The sequence below is a fragment of the Sesamum indicum genome, linkage group LG13 (genome assembly GCF_026168435.1).
Source record: "Sesamum indicum cultivar Baizhima isolate 11 linkage group LG13, ASM2616843v1, whole genome shotgun sequence".
In the NCBI taxonomy this organism is placed as follows: domain Eukaryota; kingdom Viridiplantae; phylum Streptophyta; class Magnoliopsida; order Lamiales; family Pedaliaceae; genus Sesamum; species Sesamum indicum.
The window spans coordinates 16,300,858-16,315,707 of record NC_142669.1 but is presented as its reverse complement, the minus strand read 5'-3'; the positions used below and the strand labels follow the sequence as shown (position 1 = coordinate 16,315,707).

Here is a 14,850-nt window from a genome sequence, read left to right as displayed (position 1 = left end):
AGACAGGCAAGGTCTGATTTCTGTTTTCCCAAGTTCATGTTCAGTAAACCTCCAATACAGAACACTTATGAATCATCACACCCCATATTCTATTTTACCAATGAAAATTATATATAAGAAATGGAGGATGTTACATGTATCTTTTCGGTTTTGACCCATCAAGTCCTCGTACCAATCTGTAATTATCCATGAATGTAAAACACATATCCTTCACATGTCTACGTTTCTTACATGTCTAAAAATCTGAGCAACCAGTGTTTAGACAATTTGAGGAAAGCTGGAAAAGAAAACCTAACCAACTGCACAGTCGCCATAAATTGACTATTTTATCCCTGTGGACAAGATTGATCCCCAACACCAGCCATATGATGAACTCAGTAAAACTAAACTTAATTCAGACAAAAACTGCCCAGGTTTGGGATTTAGCCTGTGCAGACACTCAATGCCAATGAACAGTGCAAAATCAGTTATACCTTCAAAGCTCTCTTCAAACGTAAACAATCAAATGTATGTTTTCACAAGACTTTAATCTTCTTTGCCACATCCAAGGCCTTACAATCTGGTCCCAGCGTAATATAGGCCTTCTTGGTACCATCAGACATTATCAAAGTATTCACTTTCTTGGCCCTTGTCTTAAGCATATTCTTAAAGGCGTCTTTGATGTTCTTCTTATCAGCACGTTTATCCACGATGAAAACCAGAGTATTATTTTCTAATATTGCCTTTGTCGCAGAGTCAGTTGCAAGAGGATATCTGATAACGGGAAGGAGGTCAGGCTTGTCGCTCTTGGGTGCACTACTGTTGAGCCTTTTGGGATTTCTTTCCTTTCTTGATGTATTTGCACCAGAAGATGCTCCTCCATCTGAGATAATAACAGCCTGGGGCATTGATGCCAGAACAATAGTGTTCTTCAGTAATTGTGTCGTGCCATCAGCTTCACGGTTTGTGGCCCAAGGATGAACCAAAACTCTGCACAGAATGCGGGAATCAAAAGGTCGGAGGCTGGGAAGCGCATCCTAAGGTCAGTATGAAGAAAGTATTAGATACTAATATAATTCTTTCAAAATATCACAAAATATCGAGCAAAACTAGATGGAACCAATAAAGTAACTACATGCATGAAATTCTTCAAGAGGAAATATAATATGGGTGGGAACTGCCCCTCCCCCCACCTACTCATGTTATTGTTCCATTACTGAAAAGTTGCTAATTTATCACTGCAATCTTAGCATCAACTTAGGAAAATCCTAAAGAGAAAATAAACTAGTGGTGAATTTGTTGCCTCAGAACTTCTCCTATAGCTTATTGCATGGATTCATTTGATCACCACCATGTTGCTTAAACTTTAGTATGAGAATGAAGTAAGAAGGGTGAATCTAAGTATGCCTGAAGCCTACTTACAGATAAACAAGATCTACCCTTTGGGCATCAAGAAGAGGACATATTAGGCAACAATCAGCCCAAAACTCAAAAGGATTTGGCAGGAAAATTGATAAAACGGATAAATATTATATGAAAGAGCACTCTTTTCCCTCAATTGGTAGCAACTAGTGGTTGTAGCTTCGTGGTCTCAGTTGTAACCAAATTTCTCCTTGGATTTATTTGTCAAGTCTGCCTATATATAACGGCTGCAAATTTCACATTCTTCTTGCTAGCTCGTATATTTCACTATTTCTAAGAAGCTTTGTTCTATAAGAAAAATATCCCTTTTGACTAACCTCCCTAATACACCAAAGGCCCCGTATATTGTAATATTAACTATGCTCCCAAATGTCAAGAAATCTAGTATAGTCTATCCTCTATGCATTTATGTAATATGCAAGTGGCAAGGAAAATCTACACATCTATCTCATGTTGGATTTTACTCAACTTTTTTTTATATAAAAGAGGACCACATGTATGAAGAGCCTTAGTTTGAAAATCAAACAATAATCGAAAGAGATACTAATGGCATAATAGAAAGTTGTCTGAGCAACCAAAACATTCCTTAGCAATGAAAATACAACCTATGATACTAAATAAACAAACTTTTGCACTCAAATTGCTAAGAAGCAAATACCTGTATGTGTAAATGCTTGATAGAAAAATCAATAAAATTAAATTAGTACATAAATTCATTAGAACTTTTCACCGTATACTCATACTACTACGGCAGCCTCGAGAGGGAGGGTCCAAGACAGTAGATTATTACTTTGAAATCTGTTTATTATGATTGAAACACCTGAACCTAGACAAAACGAATATAAAGAAGACTACCTTCCCCTTGGGATAAAGGGCGGATGTTAAAGGTAAGAGCTTTGTGGAAACTGAGGGCAACCCGGAAGAAAACCCAGAGGGAAATGATACTGCGCGCCGGCGAAAACAAATCCCAGAATTGATGGCTGCAGAAGTGATCATTTGAAGATGGAATAATAGAAAAAATTTATGGGGTCAGAGAAAGGAATGAAGAATAGACTGAAAAGGGTTTAATTGGGGTTTTGGAGAAGAAAGATCAAGAAATTATAAGAAACCGGAGCTTCCTAAGTTTCAACTTTCACTCCGCCAACCTTCTCTAATTTCTTTTAATTGTCAACTGACCATCAAGCCCAAACTATGCTGAGGCTTCCTTAAAATAGACTGGTTCAGTCCCTGTAAGATGTATGTGGGCTGTCGTAATAGATGATTTTGTCCTAGACTTAGGTGCTGAGATATGGTTGGGGACAGCCCACGGCCATATCGCCCAAACATGGAGAAGATGGCAAAGTCGTCATTAGTCGGGCTCTACCCAAAAAGACACGAGGCCATCAATTGGAAGAATTAAGATTTTGGTCTCTATACTTAATAATTTTTTCAATTTTGATCCTTAAATTTTTTAGCTTGATAAATTATTCCTCAAATTGACACTTTTTTTTAAAAAATAATTTTGGGCCCTATAGTGTGATTTAGTGTTAGAATTGACGAAGAACGTCACTCAATGCGCAGGTGAGGGTGAAGCATAAATGAGAAAACCTAAAAAAATTAGGGATCACAGCTTGTGATCAATTCTCTCATTTTTTCAAACTCCCTTATCCTTCCCCAAAGAAATACTAGTTCTATTATCACTCAAATGTTTCAAATTCATCGATAATTTTCTAATATTCACTAAATTGAACCAATTTATCTTTTTTTTTTTAAAGTCAATTTGAAAATTTTGAATTTTTAGTTTGAAACTCCAAATCCCGAACCCTCAAACCTAATCACCATTGTGGAAAAAGTTTGCAGTTGTGGACTGCTGAGGAGGAGCAATGGCAAAAAGAAGCAAACATTCCCTCGATATTATGCCTGATTATGGAGGAGCAAACATGCCCATTCCAAATTTGATAATTTATAGTTTTTCAGATTTGGAGGAATTTCAAGTCTGATATGTTATTAAAAAGATTGGAGGTTTTGGGACTATGTATAAGGGATAGGCAGAGGAGAAGACGTTCATGCCATCTAAAATTGGCACCGAATTAATAATTGCAATCAAGAAGTTGAATCCTGAAAACATGCAGAATTTTGAAGAATGATAAGTAATATAAATTGATTGAATTTATTTATATGCTTAGGTTCATGACTAATGTTAATTTAATTTTAAACTTGAAAAACAAATGGTGAAAATTCATACTTTTAATTAATTTCATGAAGTAGTCAAGTTCCAAGGAGTGTTTCTTTTGTCTATTTTAAAACCAAATTTAATTATAGGAATGAAAATTGTTAAAAGAATATTGATTTGAAAATTAATATTATCAAGCCCAATCATTCATGGATCAAAACTATATAAGTGGTTAAATAACGAACTAAAATCGTCCCCAAAAGACGATGATGACGAAACTTCTCCCCCCACATAAATCTTTGTGTTGGTTGTTAGTCCACCTCTCCTCCATAACCCCCAAGAACATTCATTCACTCCCTTTTCACTTTTCATCACAACAACAATTTAAGCTATTCCCACTACTTTGTCTTGCGAACTTCACAAGAATCTTAAACAGCGAGTATGACGAAAATGATATCTCAACGGAATCTCACTTCCTCCACATCACTTCTATTCCCATCTACCCACTCTCCCACGTCCCTACATTCTCCTCCATCTGTTGGATTTTCTCAGTAGAGGTCGCTTTGCAGCAGAGCCCGGCGAAACATCGCTTGTTTCCAAGGCTTCTTCTACGGCCACCGCCATTGTGCCCGACGACATAGCCGAGTTGCTCTGGGAAGTTAGCGTTTTCGCCACCGCAGGCCAACCCATCAAATTGTAGTGAACTGAAGTGAAAAATAGGTGGAAAGCTAAACACAGATAGAGAAGAATAGAGAGGAGATGAGAGGAAAAGAAGTAAAGAGAACCCATGAACAATACTTTCTTGAGATAATTTGCAGTAATGGAGATTGATTTCATTCCACTGTTATCGTTCAAACATACAGAGCAGGGAGAATATATGCACAATGCTTACAACTGCCACTAACAACCTTTCCCTCCTTCAGGCTATAAAAAATGTAATATTTGTTCTCAGTTAAACGCATTTTGGTAACCAGAAAACGTAATACTACTAATAGAGTCGTGGTTCCACTAAAACCTCCTTTAAGAAAACAGCAATCTCGCATAACCAGAAACCCGACTTTCACTATTGTGTTTCTTCTTCACACGGACTCCTCTGTTTTTGATGCAGCAACAGCAACAGCTTAAAAGCTTTGAATTATAAGTTCAAGCTCCAGTTTTTACAGTTATCACCATTATTTATATGATAACAACACATAGTAAAAGGTGAAGAGAACACACACACACACACTCCCCTTCCTCCTCCTACTACTCTTGGCCCTTTCTCTTTCTCCCCCTCTCATCCCTCAATTCACTAACTCTCTTTGATCTAGGATCAAAAATAGAGTTGTAGAGAATTTTTTTTGATGAAGAGAATACTCTAATCGATAGTGTAGTTCTCTTCAATCATTTCTTCCAACGGCTTTAATTTCTTCTAGCAAAAAGATCAAAGCAATCTTCCATGGTATGGTTTGGATCATCTCTAGAGGGTTCTTATATTGGAGCCTAGGGTAAACAAAGGGACGAATGCACGATTACCGGCGGAAACGAAAAACGAAAGAGGTAAGATCTCGTTTAAATACCATTTCTCATTTGTTTCTATAATCTATAGCCTTGTATTTTGAAATTTGTTGTTTTATTTATTTTAAATCCACATACTACGGAACACCAAAAGTTCACCCCTTGGTTGGTCACAAATTTTATTTTATTATTTTTTTTCCTCTCGCTTCAACTCGGTGATCCGCTTGTCACTTCAGCTTAGTTGTATATTGTAAGTAGTAGCAGCAGCACATTCGTTCCACATATTTTCTTATTCTTTAAAATTCTTGTTTATTTTGCATTTTGATAATCATTTTCGGTTTTGTAAAATGTGATTCATGATATAATCATGAATTGAAAACCTGACCATTATTGTATCGTTCATTTCTAACTTAAATCTGCCTTATGGCCTGCTAGTGGCCGGAACGGGGATTTTGAGGTCCGGAAACGAACAGTTGTAGCTGGAGAGCGAATCAAATATTTACCTCCTCAAACCAGTGGATACAGCAATATTTTCTTAACGACTTTCCTAATGCCTTTCAACCGTTCACACGTCATCCAGGAAAACAAATGACAGCAGGCCAAAAACCCTTAAAGAAACTAGATTTAAGTTAAAATTGCAGTATAAGTAAAAGAGAGGGGCCAGGAGAACCATCCTCGCACCAGAAAAGCTCCCATTGAGGGAGAGTACAGATATTGAAGCTTAAATGTTTGTTAACAAAGACAGACTTTTAAGTGTCTTGTCAACATTTGTATTTCTTCAGCTACCACCTTGCTCCTCAACCAGAATGGTAATTTATTAAGAAAATGGGAGTTTTACAAAAGATAAAGATTTACACAGCACATAACAAGAGAATAAAGAGAGAACAGTATTATGAAAGCACAAAATCACATAGTAAGTGACCTCTTGTGTCGGTCAAAATTATTAAGTAAATTTTCTTTTCTTTCACTACAGGTTCAGTAAATACTGTGTTCTATAATGGCTTAAGTTTAACAAACATGCAGACAGACACACTGAAGAATAACCATCTTAATAGGCTTTACAAAAAAGAATAAGGAACTTATAAATGGCAAAAGGAGGACTTAAAATAGTAATATATTAAGATACAAATGAAAATGCTACAGAGTAAAGATATTTCCAAAAATATGCTTACAAATTATCCGTGCCAGCAGGACAACCTTACTGAGGGAGTCCACATCATTCTCTGGAACTGCAGCACAATTATTTGCTTAGTTAGAAACAATGGAATGTAAGACTCAGGTTTCTAAAAAATTAATTCATGTGACAGGTGACATACATAAATGCTTGAATATATCATAATATCATTTGCCTGAAAGCCACAAGGCATCCTAGTGTCGATGATAACATTCTAATTGGAGACATGTGCACGAGTAGCCCCATCCATAGTTTGAAGTTGCATGGATTACATCCACAAGTGGTAGATACCTCTGATTGATCTCGAGCATATAAATACTCGAAAAGAAGTCAAGCTCCCCCACATTAGCTAGTAGCAACTAAACGTTAGATGGTTTCATGAAGTGATCCAACTGCTTCCAGGTTGCTTCATCACATTATATTTCTTCATTAATTCCCTCAAATTAGCCGACTCTTCCCATTTTCCTGCATTGGCATAAAGATTTGACAGAAGAACATAAACTGCTGGATCATCTTTTCCTGTTTCAAGTAGAAATTCTGCAACTATACTTCCCAACTGCAGATTATCATGAGCCACGCAGGAACTGAATAGAGTCCACCAGACACTGGGGTCAACGTTGATGCCCCTACCCTTAATTAGTCTCTCTGCTGCATCAAGGAATCCGGCTCGACCTAAGAGGTCAACAATGCAAGAAAAATGGTGTATTTTGGGCTCAATACCATAACCATTGACCATCAGGGTGAAGATCCGGAGACCATCAGCAACTAAACCTGAATGGCTGCAAGCTGAAAGGACTGCAGTAAAAGTGGCCTTATCTGGTTTCACTGCACTTGAATATTGCATAGCCTCAAACCACCGGACAGCTTCTTTGCCTTCTCCATGTTGTGCATAAGCAGAGATTATTGAGTTCCAAGATACAGCATCTTTTCTCATTATGTTCTGGAACACTCTCAAAGACCAATTCAAAGACCCACACTTTGAGTACAATGCAACAAGAGCATTCCCCAGCAATGTATGAAAAAAATATCCAAATTTCAGTATGTATGCATGAACCTGTTTTCCATGCTGTAGATCTGAAGTGCTAGCACAAATGCTCAAAACAAGGCTGAGAGTGTAATGGTTTGGTCGCAATCCCGACAGCAGCATTTTGAAAAATTGCTGCAAACCATTTGCCGGCATTCCATTTAGTAGAAATCCAGAAATCATAGCATTCCAGGATATCAAGTTCCTGGACTGCATACCACAGAAGAGTTTGCTTGCCTGCTCTATTTCACCATTCCTAGAAAAAGCAGAAAGCAACCCATTTAATACTTCAACCTTCAAGATAAGTGAGTTTTTAATTACAATTGCTTGAATCATCTCAGCCACCTCTAGCAACTCTGAGCTTGCTAGTAAGCTTCCAAACGTAAATTCATCTGGTTTAAGGCCTTGCCTTTGCATCTGAAGGTAAGCTAAGCTAGCATCTTTACCCAAATTCTCTTGAGCATAGCTTGCTATGATGGCATTCCACGACACAATATCCTTTTCTTTCAACATTCTGAAAACCAAACGAGCTGCATCTAGCTCCCCACAATTAGAGTACATGCTTATTGCTGCATTACTCACAGAAGTGTATTCTTCAAAACCCATCTTTATGGCTTGGCCATGTACTTGACTAGCAATTTTGGAGAATAAACATGCTCCCATAACACTCACAAAAGTCAATTCAGTTGGTCTTAGACCAACAGTTTGCATATCTATGAACAATGTCAAAGCATCTTCATCTTTTTCCAAGTTCACTAAACCAGCTATAATTGCATTGTAAGTTATCTCATCCCCAACTTCACAACCCACTTCCTCAAACACACCATAAGCATCTGTAACACTTTCACAATTAAAATACATTGTAACCAAAGAATTAACAACTGACGTCCTCCTTAAAAATCCAGTCTTTACAACTAAAGAATGCACTTGCCTACCAAAATCAAACTGCCGTAAAGAAGTTAAACTTAGAACACTAGCAAAAGTATAATTATCAGCTTTTACACCCAAGACATGCATTTTCAGAAAAAACCCAAATGCAATCTCATCATGTCCATTTTCCGCGCATCCTGTGATCATGGCATTCCAAACTGCCACATTTTCATGAGGCATTTGATCAAACATGTGACAAGCATAATCAACTTCCCCGAGCTTTGCACAAGCTGATAACAACGTAGTATGCGAATAAACATCAGGTTTCTTTATTTCATCATAAACCCTTTTGACAGAAACCAAGTCCCCCGATTTCGCGTAGAGTGAAAGGAGAGTATTTGTAACGTGTGGAAAGATTTCCAACCCAGATTGAATGGAGTGAGAGTGGAGTTGGGCACCCACTCTAGTCTCTTGGAGGTTGGCGCACGCGGTGAGGGCGGTCGATACAGTGTAGTGGTCAGGTTTCAAGTGGTGGGACAAGTGAATTCGTCGGAAGAGTTGGAGGGCATCTGAGAATTGACCACCATGAATGAGGTTTTTCAGAAGACAATTGAGTTTAATCAATTCTTGGCTTGGATTTCCTGGTGCAGCAGCTATGAGTGGTTTGTAACATTTGGACACCATCAATTGAACTCAAGTTATCATCTCAGTCCAAACAGGAATTCATAATAAACTCAAGAACCAGACCAATTATTATGTCTGTTCTTGATCCCTTCATCCTCAAAGAACTGCCCCATTCTTTTTACTACTTCGTTGCATTTCCTACTCCTTGTTCAATTTTTTCACAACCACTGCTGGTATCTACAACTGATGAAAATAGCATATACTTAGCACGACCAGAATAATAAGAACAAGTAACTTTACAATAAAGATACTATGAGAAAATTTACATTTTAGGGGCCGTGGGATAAATGGTTAATAGGTTTGATTAGATAAAATGTGAGAAAGGACAAATTAATAATTTTTATTGATGTTTATCCAGTTGGATAAAAACTTGAATATGACTGGATTATAGCATCATCCCCTCAAGACGGGGTAATTTATCAATCTTTATCCTGGGCTAAGGAATTACTAGAGGACCACCATTTCTCATAGTAGACCATGGATAAGAGTGGATTTGGCCTTGTAAATGGCCCCTTACAGATGGTTTCTTCAGTAGCCTACTCTCAATCTGTGGCATAAATTTACAAGAGAGGAAAGTACCTAAGAGCATTACAATATGGAAAATGCATCACACGATTGCTAAAAAGATCAATATTATAAATATCTTTGAGCAATTGGCGCCCTTCATAAAAACATTGTTAAGCCTTGAATAGAACTCCAAGGTATAAGACTCTATGGTACGTACTAATTTAATTTCATTAGGTCTAAAGTAGCAGCTTCCACTCATTATATAGGTATGAATATAGGTGCGGAAAATATTTTTTGACTACTAGTAAAATGCACACATGTTTGCACGTGAAGCATAATTCTTATTTTAAAAATATATAAATTTATATAGAATCTCATAGAAAAATTCAATAAATTATTTAATATTTTATTTTTACATGAGAAGGTTACAAAATAACAACTCAAATTAACTAAATTCATTAGCTAATTTTGAAATGCTTTTAATTGTAATATTAATATATTGTTCACAATATTGACACACTGAAAGATATCTTTGCTTCCTTTAATTTTTCATGATTACATTATATCCATTCTTAAACTATGTTATGTATATTGATCCATTGCACAGACACATTAATATATACACATAAATATATCACTACAAGAAAAAATCTTTTAAGTACTAGGCAAAAATCTTTGTTAAACGCCGAAATTCATAGTAACAACCTTTTTGCTATGTATTTGCTAAGAATTTTTGTGGTATAAAATGCTGGCATAACCAATGCTTTGCTACGGATAAAATTCATAGGAAAAGGGTATTTCTACGAAAAATTTGTAGTTGTTTCAAACATAGCACAGAAGAATTGAAATATAAGGATACGACCAAACTGTAAAGGAGACTGTGACACTGATGGTCGTAATAACGTATATTAAAGGTGAGCTCCCAGCGAGTCAAGAAATGAAAATTCTTTGCAAGCATAGAGAGCATATAGGAGTAAGTGCAAATGTGATGTTAGAGGACAACAGAAAATTTGAGTTACTGAACCAAAGAAAATAGAACACGTCGATGAGACAAGTCCTTTGACGGAACACTACAAACCTAAACAAAGCAATCAAATAAATAATCATTACGAATCCACTATGTGATCTGACAGATTATAGAGGGAAAGCATCGAAACACTGTCTTTGCAGAAAGGTGCAAAAAATACTGACTGTCAAACTTATAGCTTAATGTTCAGAATTATAAGTGTAAAACAAAACTAAAAGCACCCCACTGCAGCATAACAAGTAGACAGAGCTTGGCAGGATTGTATATTAATATAACGTAAACAAAGTTGAAGCTTAATATAGTTCACCAAAAGAATGCAAACCAGCTTGCAATAAATCTAGATTTTCCGGATTTTAAATGAGAAAAAATCTAAAGCGTGTCAAATGGCATGTCAGATGTCCAATAATATACCTTCTCTTGTCAACTTTCCAGTACTCTGATTCTTTTATCTAAAGCTAAATCAAGTTGATAGTCACATTAGTAACCTAATAAAGAGACTCATTCCAACTTGTAACTGAAGCATGCATATCGATGCACCAACAATTAGAAGAGTTGATACATTAGCATTTGATATTTAGTGGGCCAAATAAACAAAACCACCAGTAATGCACTGGGATAGAACAACCAATTAATAGCAAACGAATTGAAAAGATTCATTTACTGATAGATTTTCCTTCTAATTTATCTAAGCTAATATGTTTATCACATACCAGATTTATGCATAACTTATCCTATTGCCAAGCATTTTAACAGATATAATGGGGAAAAAAACAAATCAAAAGAGGACAGGATTTCATGAACAGTTGGTTTAAAACTGTATGTCAAGCACAAACTCTTATTTGTCATCCTCTTATCCAAGTTATGCAACTTTACCAAGCAAATGCTAACAAAAAACTCATATCAGGCAATCCACAAAAAAGTGTTCCCTGTGACAAACTAGAGTAAGTATAGGGCAGGTTCTTTCTGCCCCAGGTATAGGAAATTCATATATATTCTGTCACATAGGGGTGGCAACGAGTCGAGCTCGACTCTGTGATTTCGAGCTCGAGCTCGAACTCGAGCCAATGAGCTCCAAGTGTCCATAACACTACAACTCAACATTCAACAACTCAATCTCAACTCTATACAAAAATTTCAGATTTATATGTGGTACAGTCAGGGAAACAATGGAGAAGAAGAAATCCAACAACAAGAATTAAACAAATCATAGTGCCCCTGAATGTGCCCCTGAATCCGATTAAACAAGAATTAAAGAACTAAACAAGATGCTAAAAACACACCCAAACCCAAGAAAAAGAAGAATAAGTAAAATACAACAGAGAAAGAAGGATTACCTGGAAGCCGTACTCGTCGCCGTCCTTGTTGCCGTGAGTTTGGGCTACGGTTCTAAGAGATGGGTTTGGGGAAGAATTGAGAGAGGAGAAAGAATGGAGATAGAGAAAGAGAGAAAGTGGAAGAAGAAACAAGAACAAGATGGGTTTTTTATTTTTGAAATTAAGTTGGAAACTATTTAATTTTTTAGATACAAATGAGTAATTACGTATCCGATTTTCAAATATATTTTCTTTAAAAATTATCATAAAAAATATTTGTCCATTTTCTCTTCAAATTGTTTCACTTTTGGTTAAACATATATATTATCTTTTGTTTTTAAAAATATATATATAAGTTGTTAGAATATTATATTTGTTGTGTATCTATTATATATATTAACTTATTACTCCATTTTTAATTTTAATCTTCACTTATTAAAACTTCTTTTTAATTAGAAAATAATTTGATAATGATTTAATGTGCAAAATACGAAAATTAAATTGAGAATAATATAAGTACTGGGTAATTTTGTCCAACCAGAAGGAGGATAAATGTTACATTTATTAATTTATGAGGATAAATGTAACATCAAAAATAGTGCGAGGGACAAAATTTGTTTTAACCCTTAATAAAAATATAATATTGATTATCTATGCTTTATTATTAAGTGAGAGCACCCTTTTGCTCTCTCACTTAATTTTGGTCTTTCATTTTCTTTTTAAATTTAAATTAATTAATTGCTTTTAACTACTCATTTATCATGATTTTCTATAACTATCTTTTAATTGTTATTTTTTTTTCTATGCTCAAAATCGAGTGGCCCTTCTTGAGTGTGCTTAGGTTAGACTAGGATTCCCACCCCGATTCATTTTTCTTGTTATGTGTTGTGTTTCATGAGTTTCATATTCTTTTATATTTAACGGATATTAATTTGGGTGTCTAACTCCACAACAAGGTATTCGGTGGGAGAACTCTCTTTCCCCTTATCTGTTTTTGTTGTGTACATGGCGCTTAGTTCTTTGCTTGGGGCGGCTGAGAGAGATGGTGATGTTGAAGGTATTATTGCTATTTGTTGAGGAGTCCCAAGGATTTTACACCTGCTCTTCGCTGATGATATGTTTGTCTTTGGCCCGACAATGATGCATGCCATACTATGTATTGCAGATACCTTGGAAGTGTATGCAAAAGCTTCGAGCGAGGAGATCAACTTTAGTAAATCCATGGTGGTCTTTAGAAGGAATGTCTCCCAAACCACACAGGAGGCGGTGGCCGCGGTTATTGGACTTCAATAGAAAAATATGCATGAGAAATATCTGGGCCTCCTAGGGATGGTGGGCAAATCTCAATGTGCGGTTTTTATGGGCTTCGGGATCGTGTTTGGAAGTGCATCCCCATATGGAACAAGAATTTGCTATTACAAACTGGGAAGGAGACTTATTAAGGTGGTTCTCCAAGCTATTTCAATGTACATCATGACATGAGTGTCTTTCGCATCCATAATGCGCTTCAAGCCATTCGTTCTATGTGTGCTGACTTTTGGTGGCACAATCAGGAACAAAGGAAGATCCACTGGATTGCTCGGAGCCACCTTTGCTCTAGGAAAATGGAAGGAGGACTGGGTTTTTGTGAAAAGCGAGCATTCAATTCAACCATGCTTGCAAAACAGTTCTGGCACCTTCTCACGAATTAACACTCGTTGGCTCACAGGGTTCTTCAAGCAAGATACTTCCCAGGTACGTCTATTCTCAAGGCCAAACTTGGTTCTAGGCCCTCACTTGTTTGGAGAAGTATCCTTTCTGTCAAAGCTCTTATCCATGCAGGTTTTCGTTATCGCATTAGATTAGGACTTTCTATTCGTCTAGGCTTGGACCTTTGGATCCCACCCCCAACCACATTCCGCCCCATTACATCGCTCCGCTCTCACATGGTTGCTGCTTCAGTAAGTACAATTATCGATAATACTACAGGGTATTGGTGCTATGAATGCATTGAGACGAACTTACTCCCTGCTAATCGTGATCAAATTCTCTCTATTCATTTTGGTTGGGGGTTGCAAGAGGATATTCACGTATGGCACTTTTTGAAGCCAGGTCACTTTACCATAAGAAGTGCATACCATCTTGTAAGAAATTGCGCCTTCTCAGCCTCATCATCTGCAGTCATTCACTCTCCTGGAGCTTCATTTGGATTGTGAAAGTTCCACATTGAGTCCAAGTGTTTGCATGGTGGGCGTGCCTTGATTCCCTTCCGATAAGCTTTAACCTCTCTCGACTAACTAGGTCCTAGGCAGTTGGTTGTCCTCATTATGCAGCAAAGTCAAAAGACACTATGCATGCTCTCTAGGGGTATCGCTTTGCACGAAAAGTTTGGCTTTTTTCAAATCTTAGATGGTGTGCACTGGAATTGGTGGCTTCTGGAGTTAAATCATGGATGAGGGAGGGCTGCATGTGATTTCTTCTTCTTCTGTTTCCCGGTGAAATCTTGAATCGTAAAGCAACGGAAAACTTATAGACAAAACCAATGTAGATGACCTCGACCGGTTCTTCCTCAAAGCCTTTGAAGGGGTGGCCTGCCAACAACCACCTCCTGTCCAGCCAAAGCATCCGGGGTCATGTGATCTACCACCTCCAAGCTTAGTCACTTGAACAGTTTACATGTTTTGAGGGAGGAAAAGAGGGAGGTATTGGTGTTATTGCACGCGACTCCGTGGGTCAATGCCTGACTTGGTGCTGTTTTTGCATGTGGAAACTTGTGAAGCCTTTGCACATCAAAGTCCTCGTCATTTGTGAGGCGGCTCGCTTGGTAGCTTGACAATGTTAACCAAATGTGATTACGGAGGGAGATTGTGAGCCTCTTATTAGAAAACATGGGGCTAGTTTTTGGATATGTCTGATGTTGGTCCTTTAGTTTCTAACACCCTTTCTTTGCTTCGCTTAGTACATGTAACCATGTTTCTTTTGCTTTCATTGTTAGGATTTGTAATTGTTTTGCTAGGCATGCCATTGGGTTTCTTGAGGGTGGCTCTCAAGTCTCACCCTCCAGACTTGTTCGTGACAAAAATCATGGCTGAATTTCGTCTTTTCATCAATAAGTTGGCTCTTTTATTCAAAACAAAAAGGTAGTTTTATATAAATGTTCTATTTTAATTTGTTATAAAAAATTATGAACATATTTAAAATATGCCATTTTCATGCGTACTG

The 14,850-nt window shown here is 37.0% G+C and overlaps 2 protein-coding genes and 1 long non-coding RNA gene across 5 annotated transcripts; 1 reads left to right on the top strand and 2 right to left on the bottom strand.

Annotated features, from left to right (window-relative positions):
- Positions 1 to 206: 206 nt before the first annotated feature.
- Positions 207 to 2,725, bottom strand: LOC105158579 (uncharacterized). Its single transcript, XM_011075372.3, has 2 exons — positions 2,257 to 2,725; positions 207 to 1,016 (listed from the first exon to the last, which is right to left on the bottom strand). The coding sequence occupies exons 1-2, from the start codon at positions 2,395 to 2,397 to the stop codon at positions 516 to 518; spliced, it is 642 nt and encodes a 213-aa protein (XP_011073674.1). The 5' UTR covers positions 2,398 to 2,725; the 3' UTR covers positions 207 to 515.
- On the top strand, positions 920 to 14,741 carry LOC148784565 (uncharacterized). The gene is made up of 5 exons (XR_016063525.1): positions 920 to 1,021; positions 12,606 to 12,706; positions 12,815 to 13,092; positions 13,203 to 13,383; positions 13,471 to 14,741. It is a non-coding gene; the product is annotated as an uncharacterized LOC148784565 (long non-coding RNA).
- Positions 3,712 to 11,828, bottom strand: LOC105158578 (Tetratricopeptide repeat (TPR)-like superfamily protein). Of its 3 annotated transcripts, XM_020692872.2 has the most exons (4): positions 11,671 to 11,828; positions 6,367 to 8,985; positions 6,223 to 6,279; positions 3,712 to 4,257 (listed from the first exon to the last, which is right to left on the bottom strand). In XM_020692872.2, the coding sequence occupies exon 2, from the start codon at positions 8,800 to 8,802 to the stop codon at positions 6,601 to 6,603; it is 2,202 nt and encodes a 733-aa protein (XP_020548531.1). In that variant the 5' UTR covers positions 8,803 to 8,985; positions 11,671 to 11,828; the 3' UTR covers positions 3,712 to 4,257; positions 6,223 to 6,279; positions 6,367 to 6,600. The 3 variants fall into 3 exon arrangements, with proteins under 3 accessions (XP_020548531.1, XP_011073672.1, XP_011073673.1); XM_011075370.3 differs by lacking the exon at positions 3,712 to 4,257 and having other exon boundaries at positions 5,991 to 6,279; XM_011075371.3 differs by lacking the exon at positions 3,712 to 4,257 and having other exon boundaries at positions 5,991 to 6,279; positions 6,516 to 8,985.
- Positions 14,742 to 14,850: the final 109 nt, after the last annotated feature.

Bases quoted from the DNA above. Each gene is read 5' to 3' on its own strand.
- LOC105158579 (XM_011075372.3), bottom strand. From the start codon at position 2,397: ATGATCACTTCTGCAGCCATCAATTCTGGGATTTGTTTTCGCCGGCGC. The intron at 1,017-2,256 runs GTAGTCTTCTTT...TACTGACCTTAG, and splicing joins CCCTTTATCCCAAGGGGAAG to GATGCGCTTCCCAGCCTCCG.
- LOC105158578 (XM_020692872.2), bottom strand. From the start codon at position 8,802: ATGGTGTCCAAATGTTACAAACCACTCATAGCTGCTGCACCAGGAAAT.